Source organism: Hoplias malabaricus, chromosome 5 (assembly GCF_029633855.1).
Source record: "Hoplias malabaricus isolate fHopMal1 chromosome 5, fHopMal1.hap1, whole genome shotgun sequence".
NCBI classification, from domain to species: Eukaryota; Metazoa; Chordata; class Actinopteri; order Characiformes; family Erythrinidae; genus Hoplias; species Hoplias malabaricus.
The window spans coordinates 21,863,987-21,885,086 of NC_089804.1; the positions used below are offsets into that span (position 1 = coordinate 21,863,987).

The following is a 21,100-nucleotide window of genomic DNA, read 5'->3' on the forward strand; positions in this document are numbered from 1 at the left end:
GCGTATTATTTATATAAATCTATGATGTCTCTATTTGTGTTTTTCTCAGAAGCCGTTTTCCCCTTCAATGTTAGTGAGCAGCACCTTCTCACCACTGTTCACTTTTTATTCTACAGTTTTTCACGGTTAAATGTGCTGTTTCAATTTCAGTTTCTTTTTCCTAGAAGTGGGTCTTGAATGTGCTCCCTGACATTTTTGTAACAGCAGTATCTCCCACTAGTTGTTTAATCAATAAATGTTTGTTGACATGTTTGAGCTTACATCATATTAATATTTACTATATTGTATTTATATATATACGCCTTCCTTATTTCAAAACTCACTACCCATTTTATCAGCACCAGTGACCATGTAGGTGCCATGTTCTCACAGAACAAGTACTACTCAGGAATACTCCGGATCATTCTCGGTGCTGCAATGACACTGACATTGTGGTGTGTTTGAGTGTGTTGGGCTGGTATGAGGGGATTGGACACAGCAGTGCTGCTAGAGTTTTAAACCCCTCAGTGTCACTGCTGGACTGAAAAAAAAAGTCCTGTGGGCAGCACCCTGTGTCCACTGATGAAGGAATAGATCTGCGTGACACCTGATAGATCTCCGGTCTCTGACCTTACACCTACAAGGTAGGCCAACAGGTAGGTGGCTCATATCATGGATACTGTTAAAAAAAAACTCCAGTAGCACTGCTGTGTCTGATCCACTCGTACAAGCACAATGTCAGTGACACTGCAGCATCAAATATATGGAATGGTCCACCACTCTCAAACCATACCTGCTCTGTGGGGTCTTGAACAACAGGGTGAAAAGGAGCATACAGAGCAACAGATGGACTACAGGCTGTAATTGTAGAAATACAAAGTGCTCCTGTTTGGTCAGTCGAACGGACAAAATGTGCAATGAATGTCGATACACGGAGAGAGCTTTATATCGTGTATGTAAGTAATAGTGAGGAGGAGGCGGGATCAGACCGGAGCTGATGAGCCTCAGAGGAAGAAGCTCGGTCCCTCCGTCGCTATGACAAATTAACAGCTTTCTAGCTTAACGACTTTTCTTTTCTTCGCCACATATTTTTGGTACGACACTACTGGGGCTTTTGAGGCTTTCGCTTTTCCAAGAACTAAATCCCAGACATGGCTTTCATGGAGAAACCGTCTGCGGGGAAGCTGCTGCTGGACGACACGGTTCCTCTGACGGCGGTGATAGAGACCAGCCAGAGCCTACAATCCCATACGGTAAACCGGGAAATATTCACTAAAATGGCTTCTCACAGCGGCGTGAGGCCGAAATCATCCGCCAGATTTCATAATACTTCTCTTAACATATTTTCTAAGTTGGTCAGCGAGAAAATTGAGCTCACAAATGTGTCTTAATATCCTTCTAAATAACTGCTTACATATTCTGCTAGCCTGCTGTATCATGTGAATGTTAGTGGATGTGTCCCGATTGCCTCCTTCATCCCTACATAGTGCACTTGATATTTATTATATTTTCAGTCTGCACCCGTATTGTGTGTTCAGTTACGTCCAGAGAAGAACAATTCCCAATAAATATTATGCATTGTTTGGTTGTAGAAGATAATAATCTTTTTTTAAAGGTCTATATTTTGCACTAGTTAGGGTCTAGGGAGGCATTTGGGATGCACCCAGCCAGCAGCCTGTAGACGTTTAGCTACACAACCAAGGTAAACAGAAGCAGTTGTCTGTTAATGTGTAAATTTTACCTACTCTGAGTGGATATTTTTATTTAACGTTTAAATATATAGCATGTAAAACCAACAGCAAGCCAAATAAATCAAGTAATATTTAGGGTGGTTTTAGCTGAATTTCACAGTCGTCTTAAGCACTAACTAGTGACTAATATTGTAAATAACAGTCTAAACCTTGTAATTTTATGTTGGAAATAAGCTGACACATTCAAAAAACATGGCTAATGCTTTTCACCCATAATTTACTTGCTGCTAAGGCTCTATCCCAAACGGCGTCATACTGACTACGTAGTGGATTTTGTAGGGAATTAAATAACGGTTTCTGCACTTGAGTTGTGCACCACAACTCTAATTAAAAAGTAAGTTGTTTCCAGTCCTAAGCAGTAGATTCTGTTTCACTGTGAGAAAGCCATATTATCGTGACACTTGGTGCACTACGTAGGGAGTATACCCCCCGTTTGGGACAGAGCCCACACACAGATGAGATGATAATTATCCCAAGCTTCTGGAGTTAACTTGTGACCTGCATTTTCCTTTGCACATTGCCTTTTTCCAGCAATTCCACAGCTATTCACACAGACAACAACACAGCAGCTCTTTTGTTGGCTGTAAACAGCTCTGTCAAATTAAAATTACAAGCTGCTCTATGTTTTCTGTCAGCACAGTGTTTGTTTGTGAAATGCCAATGTCTAAAATTAGGGTACTGTTTAGACTCACTTTAACTATGATTTAACTCATGGTTCAGTGTCCTCAAAACGAGCTTTCCCCTTATTTCAGGCCTCTTACAGTGTATTCCGTACTTGTTTTTGTTGCTAAATGGGTTAGAAATGGCACAATGATACTTTTCAGGCTTCCTGTCATTATCAGAAATCTTGAGGACCAACCAGTGGCAATGAGCTCTGCTTTTTCTATATCTTTAACAACTGAGCTTTAAATATCTAAAAGAGATCACAAATTCAGTCCCTAACGATGCCCCAGCCATCCGAAACCAGGACCAGAACTCCAAGGGGGTATAATTAATTCCCCAGTCACTAGGTCAACAGAAGTCAATAGGCAGGGTTCTACTTCATGTGTGTCACGATCCAAAGGCACTGTGTTAATGGCAGTCATGGAATAGATGTACATGGTAAGTGAAATTGATAAGGAGTAGATGGCTAGGATTGAACTCCTGAAGCACTTTTCATGACTGAATTATAGCCTAAGGAATGGTCTGGCACACTGGGCTCTATTATACCTGGACTTTGGCCTGCTTATATTATTTTGCTCTGTTTATTCTCCTGAGCTAATTCCAGCATGAATCTGCCAAATGCATCAGGGAAGTGAATAAACCAGCCAGAGTCTCCGTCACGGTTAAGGACCTAGATACAGGGCTTAACTCTGGTTTACAAGGATTTACTCGAGTTGTGAGAAAGTGAATATTGGCAGAGCTGTCATATAGTTGTAGTCATTCATTAACAAGCTCAAACCGGTGTCTTTGTGGAGGTGGAGGTTCTCAGGGATTTTAATAGGCTGTTCTTGTTTTATCACCAGGAATACATCATTCGTGTCCAGAGGGGAGTCTCGACCGAAAACAGCTGGACAGTAAGTTCTTGTTCTGGATCAGCTGAGTCTTAACCAATAGATGAAATACATCCTTTTCTGTTTTGAGCTTTGCAGCTGGAGGCTTACTGAACTGGAGATCCTGCTCAGTCTGTGTCTCGTCTGAATCAGGACGCGAGACTAATACCCACTTTTTTCGGAGACTGACGATTTGTTGATAAAATAAGGGTACAGATGCTTTGCATTTTTGGAGGCTTCTGTATGTTTCACAACACAAAACCAGACCACAGTGAGCATACGCATGAAAGATTTAGTCATTTCATTCACCATAAACGTTTCACAGAGAGTTTATTCTCATAGGGAGTTCCCTGACTCAACTCTACTAGTTTTAAATTGGACACTAGCTGCACAGTTTAGAGTAAAAAGGATGTAAAGTGACTTTATCTGACCATGGTTGCAGACTGAAGACAATAACTCTTTCATACTGAAGGTGCAGTTTCTTGTTTGACATCCTCAGAGGGTTTTTGGCAATAGCTAGGGCTGTTTCAACAAAGTGTACGTCAGATGTACCCAAACTTTTGCCTCGGGGACATGCAGTGCGAAGCCAAAAGAACATAATGTGCATAATCTGTATCATCGTCAGTGCTGCAGTTACACTGATGTGGAGCTGGTGTGTTAGTGTGTGATGCGCTGGATCAGACACATCAGTGCCGTGATGATGGTCCTGTGGGGGTCCGGACCCCCACAGTCTGTAACTGTAGAAGTCCACATCACTCCTGTATGGTCAGTGGAGCTGAGAAAATGAACAGCGAGTGAAGGAACAAGGAGATGGTCGTAGTTTTATTGTTGGTTGGTGTACGTTGTCAGCAAATTTATACAAAATACAGTTTTTGAATAAGAAGAACATTAATAAATGACTTAGAATGTATGTATAATAAGTATCAGAACTGTACGTGTAAAAAGCAGTGTTTGTTGTCGAATATTTGCAGGTGATTCGAAGATACAGCGACTTCGACATGCTCAATAACAGTTTGTTGGTAAGTACATTGTTTAAATTCCTTCGTTGTAGTAAAACACACTATTGATGACAACGTGACTGGGATTTCCAGTTGAAACGGCTCAAAGTAACACTGCCCTTTCAGCAAAAATGAGGACGTGAGCTGCTGAGTCTTCACAAACACATTTCCCGCTTAATCCTGGAACTCCACTTTCCAGTAAAAGTGATTGTCTGTACTTTGTTTCTTTCTCTTTGTTTCTCTCTCTCTGTTTCCTCTGTCTTTCTCCACTCCTCTCCCACCCACTCTCTGGTTGTCTGCTGGTTTTCTTGCGTCAGATCTCTGGCCTCAACCTGCCCCTTCCCCCCAAGAAGTTAATCGGGAACATGGACAGAGAGTTCATAGCAGAGCGGCAGAAGGGTCTCCAAGCTTATCTGAACTTCCTTAACCAACACCACATCCTCTCCAGCTGCGAGCTGGTCAAAAAGTTCCTTGACACCAACAATTATTCTGCAAACTACACAGGTATGTGGACAAAGGGGGTTAGAGGGGGGCTCTTGGATTCTGTCGGTGCGTTTTGGGAAAGAAGTTCAGAGAAAGGGGAGACACGGTATAAGATTACTGTTAAAATCAAGCTGAAAGCAAAATGAAACTGCGTGTACTTTGTTGGTTCATGTCCCTGGTTATATTAAGCAGGAGCCACTCGTGTTATATTGTTTTTTAATTATTATTCTAATTTAAATTGGGGGAGTGGTGGGAATAGGGAAGCCATTGATCATATTGTTGCTTAATACATCTGGTCCCCACTCACTGATGCATGGTGATGTAATCAACACTCAGAACATGTTTTAAAGGCCAGGCTGAAGTCATTACATTTTACTGGAAGAATATGGAAATAGGGCAGCATGGTGGCACAGCAGGTTAGTGTCGCAGTCACACAGCTCCAGGGACTTGGAGGTTGTGGATTCGATTCCCGCTCCGGGTGAGGAGTGTGGTGTGTTCTCTCTGTGTCTGCGTGGGTTTCCTCCGAGTGCTCCAGTTTCCTCCCACAGTCCAAAAACACACGTTGGTAGGTGGATTGGCGACTCAAAAGTGTCCATAGGTGTGAGTGTGTGAGTAAATGTGTGTGTTGCCCTGTGAAGGCCTGGCGCCCCCTCCAGGGTGTATTCCCGCCTTGCGCCCAATGATTCCAGGTAGGCTCTGGACCCACCGCGACCCTGAACTGGATAAGGGTTACAGATAATGAATGAATGAATGATTATGGAAATATATATATATTTTTAATTAAAATGCTATAGCTGATGAAAGTTAAATATTCTTTAATCATCCAAACAACAAAATGGAAAATGCTGCCCTTTAACCATTTGTGGCAGTGAAAACACAAACACCACACAAACTGGTACGTTAAGGGCAGTGAGCGCACACACACCTGGTGTGGTGGGGCAGGCACCTCAGTGCCCAAGGATCTGTGGGGGGGGGTAATGTACCTTACTCAAGTGCACTTCAGTTGTGAATGTTGATGGAGGAGAAAGAATAGTTCCTCCACCCCACCCACTCCCATTTTTTTTTCTTGCCGGTCCTGAAGATTTTTTGTTCCAAGAGACCGTTTGTCTCAAGCCTGCTTGTCTAAACTTGAGGCCATGGCTGCCATGAGTATGGGTTATTCACCTTGTTAGGTCATGATTGAGGAAATGAAGTAACAAGATCAACAAGGCCAGTTTGAAGAGCACTACAGAGCTTGTGTGTGTATATAACTTCCTGTTTGTGGCACATTAGTATATGGGAGGGGGGGGGACTTTTCAAGATGGGTGGTGGCCGTTTTAAAGTCGGCCATTTTGGATACCGGAAGCCTGTGCCAGCATTTCTCCTGCGGTGTTGCTATCAGTGGGTGAAGAGTGGGAGAAGAGGGTTGCATTGACAATCCAACACAATGGGCAGCACTTTGAACACATTTTATAAATGGTCAGAAACTTGTAAATAACTCATGAAAGAATAAAGTTACGTTAAAACCAATTTTTCTGGTCAAAAACACCATTGTTTTTCTTGTGAAAATCCCAATAAGTTTGATGTGTCACATGACGCTCTTACCATTGAAAAAGCAAAAAAAAAATGGTTGACTTCAAAATGGCCACCACGGTCACCACCCATCTTGAAAAGTCCCCCCCCCTCCCATATACTAATGTGCCACAAACAGGAAGCTAATATCACCCACCATTCCCATTTTATTAAGGTGTATCCATATAAACGGCCCACTCTGTACTATTATGTTATAAATGAATATGTTTTCATGAATAGTTTATCGTGCCATGGTATGAATCAAGGCACATTCTAAGTTATGATTGATTATATTGCTCTGTGTGCTGTTTTTAAAATATTCCATGTCACGGATCCAGCCAAAGTTTTAGTTGGCTTTAACATCTCATGAATGTTTTCTTTTCTAACCACATGCCCTTTTTTTTCTGTTTCCAGAAATAGCCTTGCAGCAAGTGTCCATGTTCTTCAGGTCCGACCCAAAGTGGGAAGTGGTGGAGCCTTTAAAAGACATAGGTATGTTCAAGTAAACCCTGTAAAATCATTTCTGGGTCTAGATGAAATACATTTTAATGCCAAGGCATTGATAGATAATTCATAGACAAGCTTAAGAACCAGAGAGTGGTACATTGTTGTGGTCCAGCGCAGTTATGAAGTGATCAGGCGACCAGTATTACCTGTACCACTGGAATGCTACAGGTTCTGAAGTTAGTAATCCACTTCTTGTTGCCAAAAACAGAGTAGGAGAATTTAGTTGTGTTGATTATTTTACAACAGCGTTAAATGAAGCTCAGCCAATTGGATTTTTAGAGCTGTAACTATCCATTCTGTAAACATTCTAACCTAGAACCATTATTATTTTATTTTTTATTGCCGTATATATGTCTATAAATTTGCCTTGTCTCAGCAAGTGGAATACACTAGTGAATCTTTAAGAAACATAACCGTCAAAAAGGATTAAATGAAGCTGTCCACTCTTTCCACAGGCTGGAGGTTACGAAAGCGGTACTTTTTGGTCAAAAACAAAGAGCAGCAGAAGGAGCGACAGGTCTTAAGTTGGGTGAGTTGGGCTTTCGTTTCAGTCACACTTTTTTTTTCTTGTGCAAATGTGGTGTGACACTTTGTGTAAGCTGAATGTAATCCTGCACGGTGACCCCAATGTTGCCTAATTCTCCCGGTTGCATAACCTCGATTCAGCACAAAACTGCTGTAGACGTTTGTACGAAGCCAGTCGCTGTTTGAATTGGTTCTACTACTTCCCCTAATTCTTTTCATGCCACTGCTCTAAAGCAGAAATCTGAGGAGCATATCTTCAGTCCAATAAACATGATGTTGTTTTTGTTCTCTTTCTTTCTCTGATTTCAGGTCGACTTTGGTCCTGATAAGTTCTTGTCAGATAAAGATCTTCAGTCCACAATGAAGCTGCTTCCTTCTTTGGCCGTGAGTCTGAGATTAGGAGTTTCACTTGTGTCTAAAGAATCAGCTTTTCGTGTCCAAATAGGAGACTGGAGAGTCCCTGTCTGTATCAGTGAGAGTATCTATCCCCACAGCTGCTTTATGCCCAAGTACTTCTACATAACCCTACAGTTAATGATATCCAGCTGCAGTTTAATTGCTAATATTTTGCAATCATAATTCAAATGCAAATTACTTTCTCTAATTTATTCTTCAGGCCTTTTTTCTGCCAAGACATTTCCATTTGGACCTGAGATTTGAATAGTGTAATGTGCCAGAGGATAAGGCTCTGAATAAAACTATTAAATAACCTAATGATGGAGTGGGAGGGGGAAAGGAAGAGGGAGAAAAACTAAATGACAGAGGATGAGAGAGAAAGCAGAGTGAGAAAAGTGAAAGACAGAATGATGGAGAGCGAGAAAAGCAGAATGAGAAGCAGAGAAGGAAGAGAATAAGAGATGGAGAGTGAACGACAGAAATGCAGTGAGAAGAGAGTGAATGGCACAGGGAAAATATGAGTGTAAGTGTGAAAGAGAGACTGAAAGGCAGAGAATGAATGAGAATGATACCTCTCTCTCTCTTTCTCTCTCTTTTTTTTCTCTCTCTCTTCTCTCTCTCTATTTTCTCTCTCTGTGTATGTCTCTCTCTTTTTCTGTTTTTCTCTCTCTGTGTATGTCTCTCTCTTTTTCTGTTTTTCTCTCTCTCTGTTTTCTCTCTCTGTGTATGTCTCTCTCTTTTTCTGTGTTTTTCTCTCTCTCCCTCTCTGTCTGTGTGTCTGTCTCTCTCTCTCTCTCTCTCTTTCTGTCTTTTTCTCTTTCTCTCTCTCTCTCTCCCTCTCTGTGTGTCTGTCTCTCTTTCTCTCTGTGTCTCTCTCTCTCCCTCTCTCTCTCTCTGTGTGTGTCACCCTCTCTCCCTTTCTCTCTGTGTGTCTCTCTCTCTCTGATATGAAACAGTGGGGGGGGGGAGAAAACCCTACACCACATGATGGTGTGAAACTCACACAGACGCCGAGCACCTAGCCGTATCCTCCCCCTCACAAAGACGAGGATTATATGAAACCATTTTTTGGTTTTGTTTGGTTTTGTTTTTCTTTCATGCAGACTTTTTTTTTTAATCGTACATGCTGTTTTTACTGGACATAAAGGGTGTGAGTCAGTACTTAGTAACCTGCCCTGCTCTGTATTACACAGGGAGCCTTTTAACCAACTCAAACTATACAAAAGCTTCATTAGTCACTGCTATCAGACTATGACTTAATCAGAAGTCTTCCCACCTTCTGCTGATTATTAACAAGGTTCAACCAGCGGTGGGTTAGAACTAAGCTGTCAGCTGTTTACTTCATAGTTACAAACACAAATAGGCCCTTCCCTTGATCTACCAGAAAGGATAAAATGAGCAAATAACATAAAATACATAATAAAATCCTATTTGACCTGTCTTCCTTGTTGTTTCCCTGTCAACACCTCATTTGCATTTATTTAAAAACAAGGACACTGGGCTGTTTTTAACTGCGGTGTTTTCCTTTCTTTTGGATTCCTGTTTGGGTTACAGCATCCTTACATCTGTCCAGTCATCTTTGCTTCTACTAGTGAGTCGTCTGCGTTAGTGATCAGAACCTTCAACGAGAAAGGAACGCTTAGAGACCATATCTGCAAGGTACGACTCCATAAAATGAACAGGACACTGGAGTTTTAACTGCATGCAGTAATGAACATCAGTAGTCACTTATCATCTGTCCTTCTGTCTTTCCATCCCTTTCCTTCCATCCGTCCCTTCTTCTGTAATCCCTGGCCCTAAACCCCCCATATCCCTATTTTCCTCTGTCTGTTGTTGTCATCTCCCTTTCTCTATTCTTCCATTCCTGTATCCCCCTTCCCTTCTCAATCTGTCCCACGCTTACCCCTCCTTCCATTACTACGTCCCTGAATACGTGTCCCAATTTCCCTCTATTCATCTTTTGTTTCTACTTTCATCCATGCATCCTTCTCCACATTCATTCCTCCATCTCTTCACCCCTCACTCTATCTATTTATCCATTTCCTCTCTCCATATTCATCCTTCCATCCTGATTCCCCCACCCCTACCTCCCACCTTCATCTTTCCTCCCTGCGCTAATACTTCAGGTGAAGCCAAAGGAGCCGTTCCTGAAGAAGTACTGTAACCCAAAGAAGATCCAGGGTTTGGAACTCCAGCAGATACGGACTTATGGCAGACAGATTCTGGAGGTCTGGAAAAAGCATAACACTTCTGACTTCTTACGGGAATATATTATTATGACAGTGATGTATGTTTAATGTACTTTCATCGTTTGTATCAGTGACTAATCTGAACTTTTGATTTATTTATTTTTGTTTTTTAAGGCTCTGAAGTTTCTTCACGATAAGGGATTTCCGTACGGTCATCTCCATGCGTCCAATATTGTAATTGAAGACAATACTTGCAAACTCCTGGACTTGGAGAACTCTCTGCTAGGACTGCCCTCCTATTACCGGCCATATGTAACACAGTTCAGGAAAATTAACGTGGGTTTTTGGTCTTTCATAATTCTTTAAAGAAGTCTGTTACAAGCCCTTACTTTACTTTATTCATTTAATTTTCAGTGTTCCCTCAAAAATAAATACCTACCAGCAGCTATTAAGTGATTCCTAGTTTTAACCGTGTTCTACCTTGTTTTCACAGACCACAGAGAGCATTGACGTGTACTCTTTTGGACACTTGCTGTACGAAATGACGTACGGAAGGCCTCCGGACGCTGTTCCTGTGGATCAGTTTCCCTCAGTTCCCTATACATCAGTCGGTGAGTCGGCTAAAACGTTCCCTCATGGACAATTAAACAAGAAGAGGTTAAACGGGGGCTTGAGCGGGGTCTAAATCCTAGTAAAGCTGACTCTGCAGTTTAACTTGTAAATACACTGCAAAGCAAATGAATAAACTCAACATTTTTAACAAATGCACAGATTAACTGTGACCCCCTGACCCCTGGGTTAACTGCACTGTTGAACTTGATTCCTCTCCTCTCTCAGGTTCGGTCCTGCAGTCCATTCTGTCCACTGAGGCCTGTAAAGCAGGAATGCCCACTGTTGCTCAGCTCCTGCAAACAACGTGAGTACTAAAACCAGTGACCTTCAGCTTCCCATGCTGCTGTGTAATGATTAATTGAAGAAATTGTGTGTGTGTGTGTGTGTGTGTGTGTTTCTGCTTTACAGACTTTTCAGTGATGTGCTACTCTTCAACTCAGAAAAGCCCCAGTTCAAAGTAATTTTACATCTATCCACCTTTTCTGTATTGACATATTATTAATAATTATTTTATGCATCTATCAGCAACCATGCTGTTTTCACTGATTTCAATCTGTAGGGGGGTGTGTGTGGGGGGGGGGGGTGACTGACTGTGTGTGTGTGTGTGTGTGTGTGTGTGTGTGTGTGAGAGAGAGAGAGAGAGAGAGACTAGGTGTGAGTGTGTGGGAGAGAAAGAGACTAGGTGTGGGAGAGAAAGAGAGACTAGGTGGGAGAGAAAGAGACTGACTGTGTGTGTGAGAGAGAGAGAGACTGGGTGTGTTTGTGTGAGTGATAGAGAGTGTGTGTGTGGGAGAGAGAGTGACTGACTGTTTGTGTGTGTGTGTGGGGGGGGGGGGATAGGTGGAGTGACTGACTGTGTGTGGGAGAGTGACTGACTGACTGTGTGTATGTGTGGTGTGTGTACTACATCACTTTATCTTTGTCATGCATTACTCCCCCCCCCACCCCCCACCCCCCCCCCAAAACACAGATAACCTCCAAATTAAAGGATGCCTTGAAATCGTCCAAGGAGTGCATGGAAAAACGCCTCCAGGAAGAGCAGAGAGCTGTAAGTGATTTATCTTTGTCCTTGCACCCAGTGAACAGTATAAAATTAAACAAAACACTAACCATCATAAGTCTGTTGTTTGCAAGAGATCTGAAGCGCTGATTTGATACAGCTGTTGAGACATTGCGTTGTTTTTCTGCAATCTTTCCGCACAGATTCACCAGCACAGGAGGCTTACGCGCGCTCAGTCACACCACGGCTCCGAGGAGGAGAAGAAGAGGAGGAAGATCCTCGCTAGAAAGGTAGACCACCTGATGACCGTTAATGAATAGTGTTTGAGAAAAAACGAAATGCATGACACTGACAACATTAAAGAGACTATTAGAGATGGTTTGTTGTGTTTTTATTGCCCTCAGAAATCCAGGCAGTCGGCTTATGAAAACGAGGAGGACTTATCAGTGAAATACAACAACAACTCTGGTGGGTCGACTGTGAAGTATTTCATCAGTTTGTTGTAGTGTCAGTATAGGTTTTTGCTGGAGATGCAATTGAGGAAAATGACCAATGGATGGAGGCCTTTTTTAAGTAAATTTGACTGACAGGCAGATTAACTAACAACTAAAGAACAACAGCATTTTACCAGTTGTGTTATTAGTGATGAGAATTAAAATGTAAAGATAATGATGTCCACCAATTTTTCAGAGTTTTCTTGATAGTTTATTGTTTGAGATGTACGTTTACAGACACGAATGATGGGAATAAGGAATCTACAGTACAAACGTATACATTATTAACTACCTACTAGTGTTAGTGTTTACTAACAGTGTGTACTACACCATCACTGAATTTTCATGCAGATATACGGAAAAAATGGCACTTAAAATCACACAGGATATCGGTCTAGTAAGTCATATTCTAAAGGAAGCCTATCTGTTCCATCAAATGGATGATTTAAAAATTACATCAGATAGTGTTTAAGTTTTTCTTATAGAACACATTTTCAAATACAGAGACCAGAATTTTTAAACTCTCTTTAACTGTATGTTTCTCGGGTGGCACGGTGGTGCAGCAGGTAATGTGTCGCAGTCACACAGCTCCAGGGACCTCTAGGTTGTAGGTGACTGTCTGTGGGGAGTGTGGTGTGTTCTCTCTGTGTCTGTGTGGGTTTCCTCCGGGTGACTGTCTGTGAGGAGTGTGGTGTGTTCTCTCTGTGTCTGCGTGGGTTTCCTCCGGGTGACGGTCTGTGAGGAGTGTGGTGTGTTCTCCCTGTGTCTGCATGGGTTTCCTCCGGGTGACTGTCTGTGAGGTGTGTTCTCCCTGTGTCTGCGTGGGTTTCCTCCGGGTGACTGTCTGTGAAGAGTGTGGTGTGTTCTCCATGTGTCTGCGTGGGTTTCCTCCGGGTGACTGTCTGTGAGGAGTGTGGTGTGTTCTCTCTGTGTCTGCGTGGGTTTCCTCCGGGTGACTGTCTGTGAGGTGTGTTCTCCCTGTGTCTGTGTGGGTTTCCTCCGGGTGACTGTCTGTGAGGAGTGTGGTGTGTTCTCCCTGTGTCTGCGTGGGTTTCCTCTGGGTGACTGTCTGTGAGGAGTGTGGTGTGTTCTCCCTGTGTCTGCGTGGGTTTCCTCCGAGTGACTGTCTGTGAGGAGTGTGGTGTGTTCTCTCTGTGTCTGCGTGGGTTTCCTCCGGGTGACTGTCTGTGAGGAGTGTGGTGTGTTCTCCCTGTGTCTGCGTGGGTTTCCTCTGAGTGACTGTCTGTGAGGAGTGTACTCCCTGTGTCTGCATGGGTTTCCTCCGGGGTGACTGTCTGTGAGGAGTGTACTCCCTGTGTCTGCGTGGGTTTCCTCCGGGTGACTGTCTGTGAGGTGTGTTCTCCCTGTGTCTGTGTGGGTTTCCTCCGGGTGACGGTCTGTGAGTAGTGTGGTGTGTTCTCCCTGTGTCTGCGTAGGTTTCCTCTGGGTGACTGTCTGTGAGGGGTGTGGTGTGTTCTCTCTGGGTCTGCGTGGGTTTCCTCTGGGTGACTGTCTGTGAGGAGTGTGGTGTGTTCTCCCTGTGTCTGTGTGGGTTTTCTCCGGGTGACGGTCTGTGAGGAGTGTGGTGTGTTCTCCCTGTGTCTGCGTGGGTTTCCTCCGGGTGACTGTCTGTGAGGAGTGTGGTGTGTTCTCCGTGTGTCTGCGTGGGTTTCCTCTGGGTGACGGTCTGTGAGGAGTGTGGTGTGTTCTCTCTGGGTCTGCGTGGGTTTCCTCCGGGTGACGGTCTGTGAGTAGTGTGGTGTGTTCTCCCTGTCTCTGCGTGGGTTTCCTCTGGGTGACTGTCTGTGAGGGGTGTGGTGTGTTCTCTCTGGGTCTGCGTGGGTTTCCTCTGGGTGACTGTCTGTGAGGAGTGTGGTGTGTTCTCCCTGTGTCTGTGTGGGTTTTCTCCGGGTGACGGTCTGTGAGGAGTGTGGTGTGTTCTCCCTGTGTCTGCGTGGGTTTCCTCTGGGTGACGGTCTGTGAGGAATGTGGTGTATTCTCCCTGTGTCTGCGTGGGTTTCCTCCGGGTGACTGTCTGTGAGGAGTGTGGTGTGTTCTCTCTGTGTCTGCGTGGGTTTCCTCCGGGTGACTGTCTGTGAGGAGTGTGGTGTGTTCTCCCTGTGTCTGCGTGGGTTTCCTCCGGGTGACTGTCTGTGAGGAGTGTGGTGTATTCTCTCTGTGTCTGCGTGGGTTTCCTCCGGGTGACTGTCTGTGAGGAGTGTGGTGTGTTCTCCCTGTGTCTGCGTGGGTTTCCTCCGGGTGACTGTCTGTGAGGAGTGTGGTGTATTCTCCCTGTGTCTGTGTGGGTTTCCTCCGGGTGACGGTCTGTGAGGAGTGTGGTGTGTTCTCCCTGTGTCTGTGTGGGTTTTCTCCGGGTGACGGTCTGTGAGGAGTGTGGTGTGTTCTCTCTGTGTCTGCGTGGGTTTCCTCCGGGTGACTGTCTGTGAGGAGTGTGGTGTGTTCTCCCTGTGTCTGTGTGGGTTTTCTCCGGGTGACGGTCTGTGAGGAGTGTGGTGTGTTCTCTCTGGGTCTGCGTGGGTTTCCTCTGGGTGACTGTCTGTGAGGAGTGTGGTGTGTTCTCCCTGTGTCTGTGTGGGTTTCCTCCGGGTGACGGTCTGTGAGTAGTGTGGTGTGTTCTCCCTGTCTCTGCGTGGGTTTCCCCTGGGTGACTGTCTGTGAGGGGTGTGGTGTGTTCTCTCTGGGTCTGCATGGGTTTCCTCTGGGTGACTGTCTGTGAGGAGTGTGGTGTGTTCTCCCTGTGTCTGTGTGGGTTTTCTCCGGGTGACGGTCTGTGAGGAGTGTGGTGTGTTCTCCCTGTGTCTGCGTGAGTTTCCTCCGGGTGACTGTCTGTGAGGAGTGTGGTGTGTTCTCCGTGTGTCTGCGTGGGTTTCCTCTGGGTGACGGTCTGTGAGGAATGTGGTGTATTCTCCCTGTGTCTGCGTGGGTTTCCTCCGGGTGACTGTCTGTGAGGAGTGTGGTTTATTCTCCCTGTGTCTGTGTGGGTTTCCTCCGGGTGACGGTCTGTGAGGAGTTTGGTGTGTTCTCCCTGTGTCTGCGTGGGTTTCCTCCGGGTGACTGTCTGTGAGGAGTGTGGTGTGTTCTCCCTGTGTCTGTGTGGGTTTCCTCCGGGTGACTGTCTGTGAGGAGTGTGGTGTGTTCTCTCTGTGTCTGCGTGGGTTTCCTCCAGGTGCTCCGGTTTCCTCCCACAGTCCAAAAACACATGTTGGTAGGTGGATTGGTGACTCAAAAGTGACTGTAGGTTTGAATGTGTGATTGTTGCCCTGTGAAGGACTGGCGCCCCCTCCAGGGTATTGTGTCCGATGATTCCAGCTAGGCTCTGGACACACAGTGACCCTGAACTGGATAAGGGTTACAGATAATGAATGAATGTATGTTTGTCTTTGCCAGGTTCAGGAGCAAGTTCTCCACCGACTTGTCCTTCTTCTCCCACTCCTCCACCTGCACCAGGTATTTACCATTTTGTAAATTAGGATCATCAAAGACGCACATCTCATCTCTAACTAGTAATCTACTAGTCATCTATGTCATTTCTGATCATTAGAAATAGTACATTTCCTTGACAGTTCTTTTAGCCCTGTCTTTAAAATGAAATCCAATAGCACGTGTCTGCCTTGAAACAGAGCCCCCCCTAGTGGACATAAGTGAATAGTATATAATAAAGGGTTTTGTAGCAGTGTTTGCATAAGATTTTATCTCCACTTTAAAGTAATGCTTGGTCACTAATCTTGTATTAACTTTAGATAAATTCACTCTTTTATGTTGAAAGTGCTTTTAAATGAACTCATAATCATCTGAATTTTTACCACTCCATACACCACTTCCAACACAATGTGTGTTTTGATTCCTCTCGTTCTAAAGTGATCAGTAACGTGTGTCTGCCTCTCTTTCCCTCCTCTGCTGTCTTCAAAGTAGAGCATGCACCATTTTGAACATGTGTGGGGTAAAGTAATTCAACACTAATTTCTTACTGATGTAAAGTTGCAGTGTACCCTTCCTCAGTGGATGTTAAAGTAGTGCTGGGTTGCAGTGAAGTTATTTACATATTATGACATTTTCCAAATACAGCAGTGTCACTGAAGGCTGAAGTTAATGAGGCAGTGCTTCAGAGAGCTGCTATTTTATGATTTTAAAAAATCATATATTGCAGATATAGCTCATTTTAATTGAACAGAAAGTTGCTTTTCTCAGAATTACTTTTTAATTAACCCTTTCCGGTGTCTTAAATTTACTTCTGCATGATATCAAGACAGATGTTATCTTGATTTGGTTTAGCTTATGTGTTCTTGTCATGTTTTAAGTGGTAATTCAGTCCAGTTCTGGTTCATTTTCTGACACAATGTTATGGACTCAACTCTGTTTCAGACTCAGAATTTCATAAGGTGCTTTTTGAATTTTGATTTTATTATGTGTCGCCCAACACTACATCAAAGCATTAGTTTCCAATGTTCTTTTAGTTCTTCACCGGAAGTATTGATTCTTTCTGGAACACTTCCTGTGATTGTTTACCTACTGAGAAGGGTTCATGCAACTTTAAACTTCACAATCTGCAATGCCCTGCTCAGCTTTCCTTGGACCAGTTTCTTACTCACCCCCCCCCCTTTTTTTTTTTTCACATTAATTTGGTGAACAGATTCTGTAAGATTACAGCAGTGTGGACTGTACAGCACATTTTTAAACTGGGTTTAACTGGGCTCCTTGTGGATTGTGACAATGCTCCTCTGTGGTTGCTGGGGGCATTGGTGATTATTACCTTATGGTAAATGTTACAAGAAAAGGGTAATATCTCTTGGTGATTTGATTTGAATTTGCACGTCGGGTTATATATTTTATGAAGGGATTTTAAAGCAAGACACTAGTAATACACTTCTAGGCTGGGGAAGCTGCTTACATCCCTTGGGACCCGGCAGTACTTTTATAAAAGCCTCAAACACCAATTTTCTTTTTGTTGCAGTCTCTCTTTGTTGCAGCTTTAATGTTACCCTCACTCTGGGCACATACTGCAGGATTATTCGTCCAATTTTACCCATATTTTTCCTCTGTGGCAAAATTTCAAGGCAGAAAATCACTCCTCTGAGGCACAATTAGAGCTGATGTGTAGATGATATTCAGTTTGAGGCGTTTACTTCTATGATAAGAGATATGCTCTGTATACATCCTGTAGACTGTGCCTGTCTTTATGGTAAGTGCACCTCTCTGCTTAGCGTAGTTGTGGCATGTGGCTGCATTCAGTAAACCAGTGTGCAGCAGCAGTCAAAACTGTGGGCACGCCTGACTGACAGTATCACAATTTTAAATGAGATTTTGAAAGTATTCGAGGAGGCACTAAGCTGAATAAATGCTCGAGAGTGATCAGACAGAGAGACAGACAGATTTATTTACTTTCTCTTTTTCTTTCTTTTTTTCTTTCTTTCTCTTTCTTTTGTTCTTTCTTTCTTTTTTCTTTTTCTTTCTTTTTCTTTCTTTTTTCTTTCTCTTTCTTTTTCTTTTTTTTTCTTTTTCTTTTCTTTCTTTCTTTCTTTCTTTTTTCTTTCTTTCTTTCTTTTTAGAAATGTATAAATCTGATGCTCCCAGCTTAAATCAGAGTGATCTTTAATTTTCAGATACGGTCTGTTCCCTTTACTGGGCAGTGTACCTGCAGATAAATTACATTTTCATTAAACCCCTGTGCTGTCAGTTTTGAAACTGGCCTTAACTACCTCATGTGGTTTTGTTTTCTTTTGTAGCTACAGAAAAACAGCAAAAAGTACATTTAAAACTTAAAGTTGGAGTGTCCACATTTTTTGACTGGTACTGTAGTGGTACTGATACTTGTGCATTTGAGGAATCGTGGCATATTTATGTTTATCTGTGTGAACAATTGCTGCTGGTCTAATTTCTCTGTTATGATCAACACAGGTGCTCAGACAGTGACTCCTGCACCACCTCCTCCACCTCCTCCTCCACCACCACCTCCTCCAGGGAGTGATGCTGTTCCCCCACTTCTCCACCCACCCTCCGTCAATGGAGAGGGCCGTAGCGCTCTGCTCAGCTCCATCCAGACCTTCAGCAAAGTCCGGCTCAAAAAGGCAGAGACTAGTGATCGCAGCAAGCCGCACCTCTGAGAGACACCCGGGTTCTTTAGGAGATTTTTTTTTGTGTTGTGCAATTTGTTCAAGGTCTCGTCTTCAGTCACAAAGAGGCTGGTGTTGCTCTTTTAAAATGGACTGTAGTGGAAAGCTTGAATGGGTGCTGTTCCGTTTTTTTTCTCATTTCACTCCCCAGTGAGCAACATAATGGAGATTGTGAGTAACTGTATGGGAATAAGTGTGAAGTCACATGATTTACAATGCTGCTATACACAATCTAATCCTAATCGCCCCTAAAACAGCCATTCAGCTGTAGTTTCCAACAATTTAACGGTTGATTTTTTATTTTACAAGCAGAAGCATACTTTGTAAAATGCTCTTGTTAGTTAACTCTAATTTTGACAGTTTTACTTCAATATCACACACATATTTTGTCTTTTTTATTCATTCTGTTATACTCTTACAGGTGGGTTTTGTTTTAAAGGACAAGTGAGAGTGAGGAGCGTTTGGGTTTGTGCCACATTTAACCATTGTGCCTATACAAGAGTGGTATGATTCTTGTCCCTGAATTTAGGAGCTGTATATAGTTCATTCTCCTACTTGCAGTCGTGTGAAATATTATGCAAGGTTACAATCAAGCTGACATCATCATGGTGTGTATTTGGCATAAAATACTAATGTCTGGGTTATATACTTCCATCTCAATAATCTCACGGGTGGTTTTGTAAAGCAGGGGTTCCCAAACGAAGACTGACGCCCAATTCAGCATTATCTCGGCTTCCAAATTTGTCAAATACTAAATGTGCAGTGTATTCAAGGGCAAGCGTAAAATAGTTTATGTGCACATATGTTGCAAGAAAGCCTTGAAACTCTCTGTGCTCCATAAATTGTGCTCTCTGATTTTTAATGGAAATAACACCATAAAACCTGGCCTTACACATCAGCATCATCGGGCCCTTTGTGGCCACAGGGGTCTGTCTACAGACATGATGCCGTAGATTAATATTAATAATTGCATGCAGTTACTGAGTGTTTTAATTGCAATAATGAAGTCTTCTGAACAATACAATATTAAAAATAATAATGGTAATCTTTTTAAAAGGGAAGGTAAGCAGTTACGCTGCTACACTCCACACTGAGACCCGGTGGTTGGGAACCTCTGTTATAAAGGACATGGAAGCAGTTTGCTTTTGGTGTACTCCTAAAATGCATTTATTTACACATTTACTTTACAGGATGTTTGGGAAAGTTCTGATCAACAAGCTGAAGGTTGAAATCAGCATGATTCTTTTAAAATAATTGAATTGTGATCAGATTTGTTTCAGACATGTTTAAAATTCAGTGCTAGTCCTGTGTGACTGAGTACATTTCAAATAAATATCTAGCTGTAGGTGTTTGGACAAAGCTTGGACAGTCATCTGAAAAGCTGGTCCAACCTAGCAACAGTCGATAAGGTATTTGTGGGTGGAGCCTGAACATGTCCATTCAAAAACATCCAATGAGAATACTGAAGGAAAACTAAATGATTTTTCAAAAGTACAGGAAACAAAAAATGGAAGGAATCCCATAATCATTGGTCATGGAGAAAGTAAAAATACCACACTGAATCGACTGGAAGAGGATCTGGAATAGTTTGAACAGAGAATTCATGTCCATGTAACTGTCAGCCCATCTGTGTATATATAGGTCCGAACATTTTGCACTGCAAACAAAAAAAAACGAAAAAGGAAAAAAAAAATGCTGGAAGGCTCTTCATTCAGCTCAGATGTTAATTATAAATTGGGGAAAAGGAAACCAGATTCTCTGTAGCACTTTACCACTGTTTGTTGAATAGTGGTCTTGAAATGAGTTGTAACGTTTACATGAGATTTAAATTTGTTAGAAGACATTATAGTGTCAGGGGGACTTGTGATTTATGGTTTATACTGAGTACAACTGTACATCTACCACAACCACTGCATATGCACTGGAGGTGTGCATCTTCAAGCAGTTTCTAACAAGCAAAACCATGTCCTTGTTTTCCCTGTTTAAAAAAAAGTTGTGTTGACACTATTTGAAATGAATGGTGTTATTGTGGTTTTGATTGTGATAATTCAAGTAAAAACCTGGAATGTTCTTCATGTTGTTTTCCATTTTTGTGTCAAACTTGAGAAGAGAGAATTACAATGTGATTAGAGCCGTTCTATTGCAGCTGTAATCTACCATTTAATCCAGTCTCTTTTGGCAAAAGTAGGAATTATCTTTTTTTTTTCTTGTTAAGGTGTGATTTAAACAAAGTTTTTGAGATTAGTTCATGGTTTAATTAGAGTCCAAACCCACCATGAAAGTTGAGTATTGTCAGTAATGGCTAGTGATAGGCTACACCTGGAACCTAAAATTACTTTGGGTTCTGTTTTGCATTTAAATTTGTACAAATAAATGAAATTAATGTATTTCTTTTTATATTATTCTGTCCTTCTGGACATCCGTCAAGTCAGCAGTCTTCCCCTTGATATTTATTTATATTGTATTTTTATATTATAATCAATCTTCTTTTCAATCTGCTGCTAATGCTATTGCACTGAACAACTTATCTCTGGAGAACACAAACTGCCTGGATCTATCACATCAGTTGCCAGACATCCAGATTCACAGAGATATGAAGGTCATATGTGCTCTCTATAACTTGTGGCCTCAAATGACTGCGGTATCACTGGGGATCAAACTCAGAATCTCCTTATAACCCATTTAATGTTTAGACCCTTCACCATTCAGCAGCCCCATCAATGCATTTAATACACACTTTCGAGATTGCAGCTTATTTATATCAAAACACTGAAAGTGGCTTTGTTTGTATATTATCCGTTTAATTTTACAGATAGTTTAAATAAATAAAAGTGGAGTTTTTCTATATGTAAATTAGAGAAAATGGCAGTAACCATACATGCCCTTGGAGTCCCAACCGTTCTATTGTGTGACGTCGACAGGGAGAGCCCCTATGATTGGCTGTCGCTGAAC

General features: G+C 42.6%; 1 protein-coding gene across 3 annotated transcripts; it reads left to right on the forward strand.

Moving 5' to 3' along the window:
* The first annotated feature begins 800 nt into the window (after positions 1 to 800).
* pxk (PX domain containing serine/threonine kinase) lies at positions 801 to 20,414 on the forward strand. 3 transcript variants are annotated; one of them, XM_066670631.1, is made up of 19 exons: positions 801 to 1,232; positions 3,236 to 3,286; positions 4,234 to 4,281; positions 4,578 to 4,764; positions 6,709 to 6,786; positions 7,257 to 7,330; positions 7,636 to 7,710; positions 9,277 to 9,381; positions 9,849 to 9,950; positions 10,086 to 10,247; positions 10,405 to 10,522; positions 10,749 to 10,827; positions 10,932 to 10,980; positions 11,494 to 11,571; positions 11,727 to 11,813; positions 11,928 to 11,991; positions 15,426 to 15,485; positions 15,948 to 15,978; positions 17,934 to 18,071. In XM_066670631.1, exons 1-18 carry the CDS (start codon positions 1,131 to 1,133, stop codon positions 15,965 to 15,967), a joined length of 1,539 nt encoding a protein of 512 aa, XP_066526728.1. In that variant the 5' UTR covers positions 801 to 1,130; the 3' UTR covers positions 15,968 to 15,978; positions 17,934 to 18,071. The 3 variants fall into 3 exon arrangements, with proteins under 3 accessions (XP_066526728.1, XP_066526729.1, XP_066526727.1); XM_066670632.1 differs by having other exon boundaries at positions 15,951 to 15,978; XM_066670630.1 differs by lacking the exon at positions 15,948 to 15,978 and having other exon boundaries at positions 17,934 to 20,414.
* Positions 20,415 to 21,100: the final 686 nt, after the last annotated feature.

Coding starts and splice junctions, on each gene's coding strand:
- pxk (XM_066670630.1), top strand. CDS start 1,131: ATGGCTTTCATGGAGAAACCGTCTGCGGGGAAGCTGCTGCTGGACGAC. Junction 4,765..6,708: donor TTATTCTGCAAACTACACAG/GTATGTGGACAA, acceptor TTCTGTTTCCAG/AAATAGCCTTGCAGCAAGTG. Junction 7,331..7,635: donor AGCGACAGGTCTTAAGTTGG/GTGAGTTGGGCT, acceptor CTCTGATTTCAG/GTCGACTTTGGTCCTGATAA.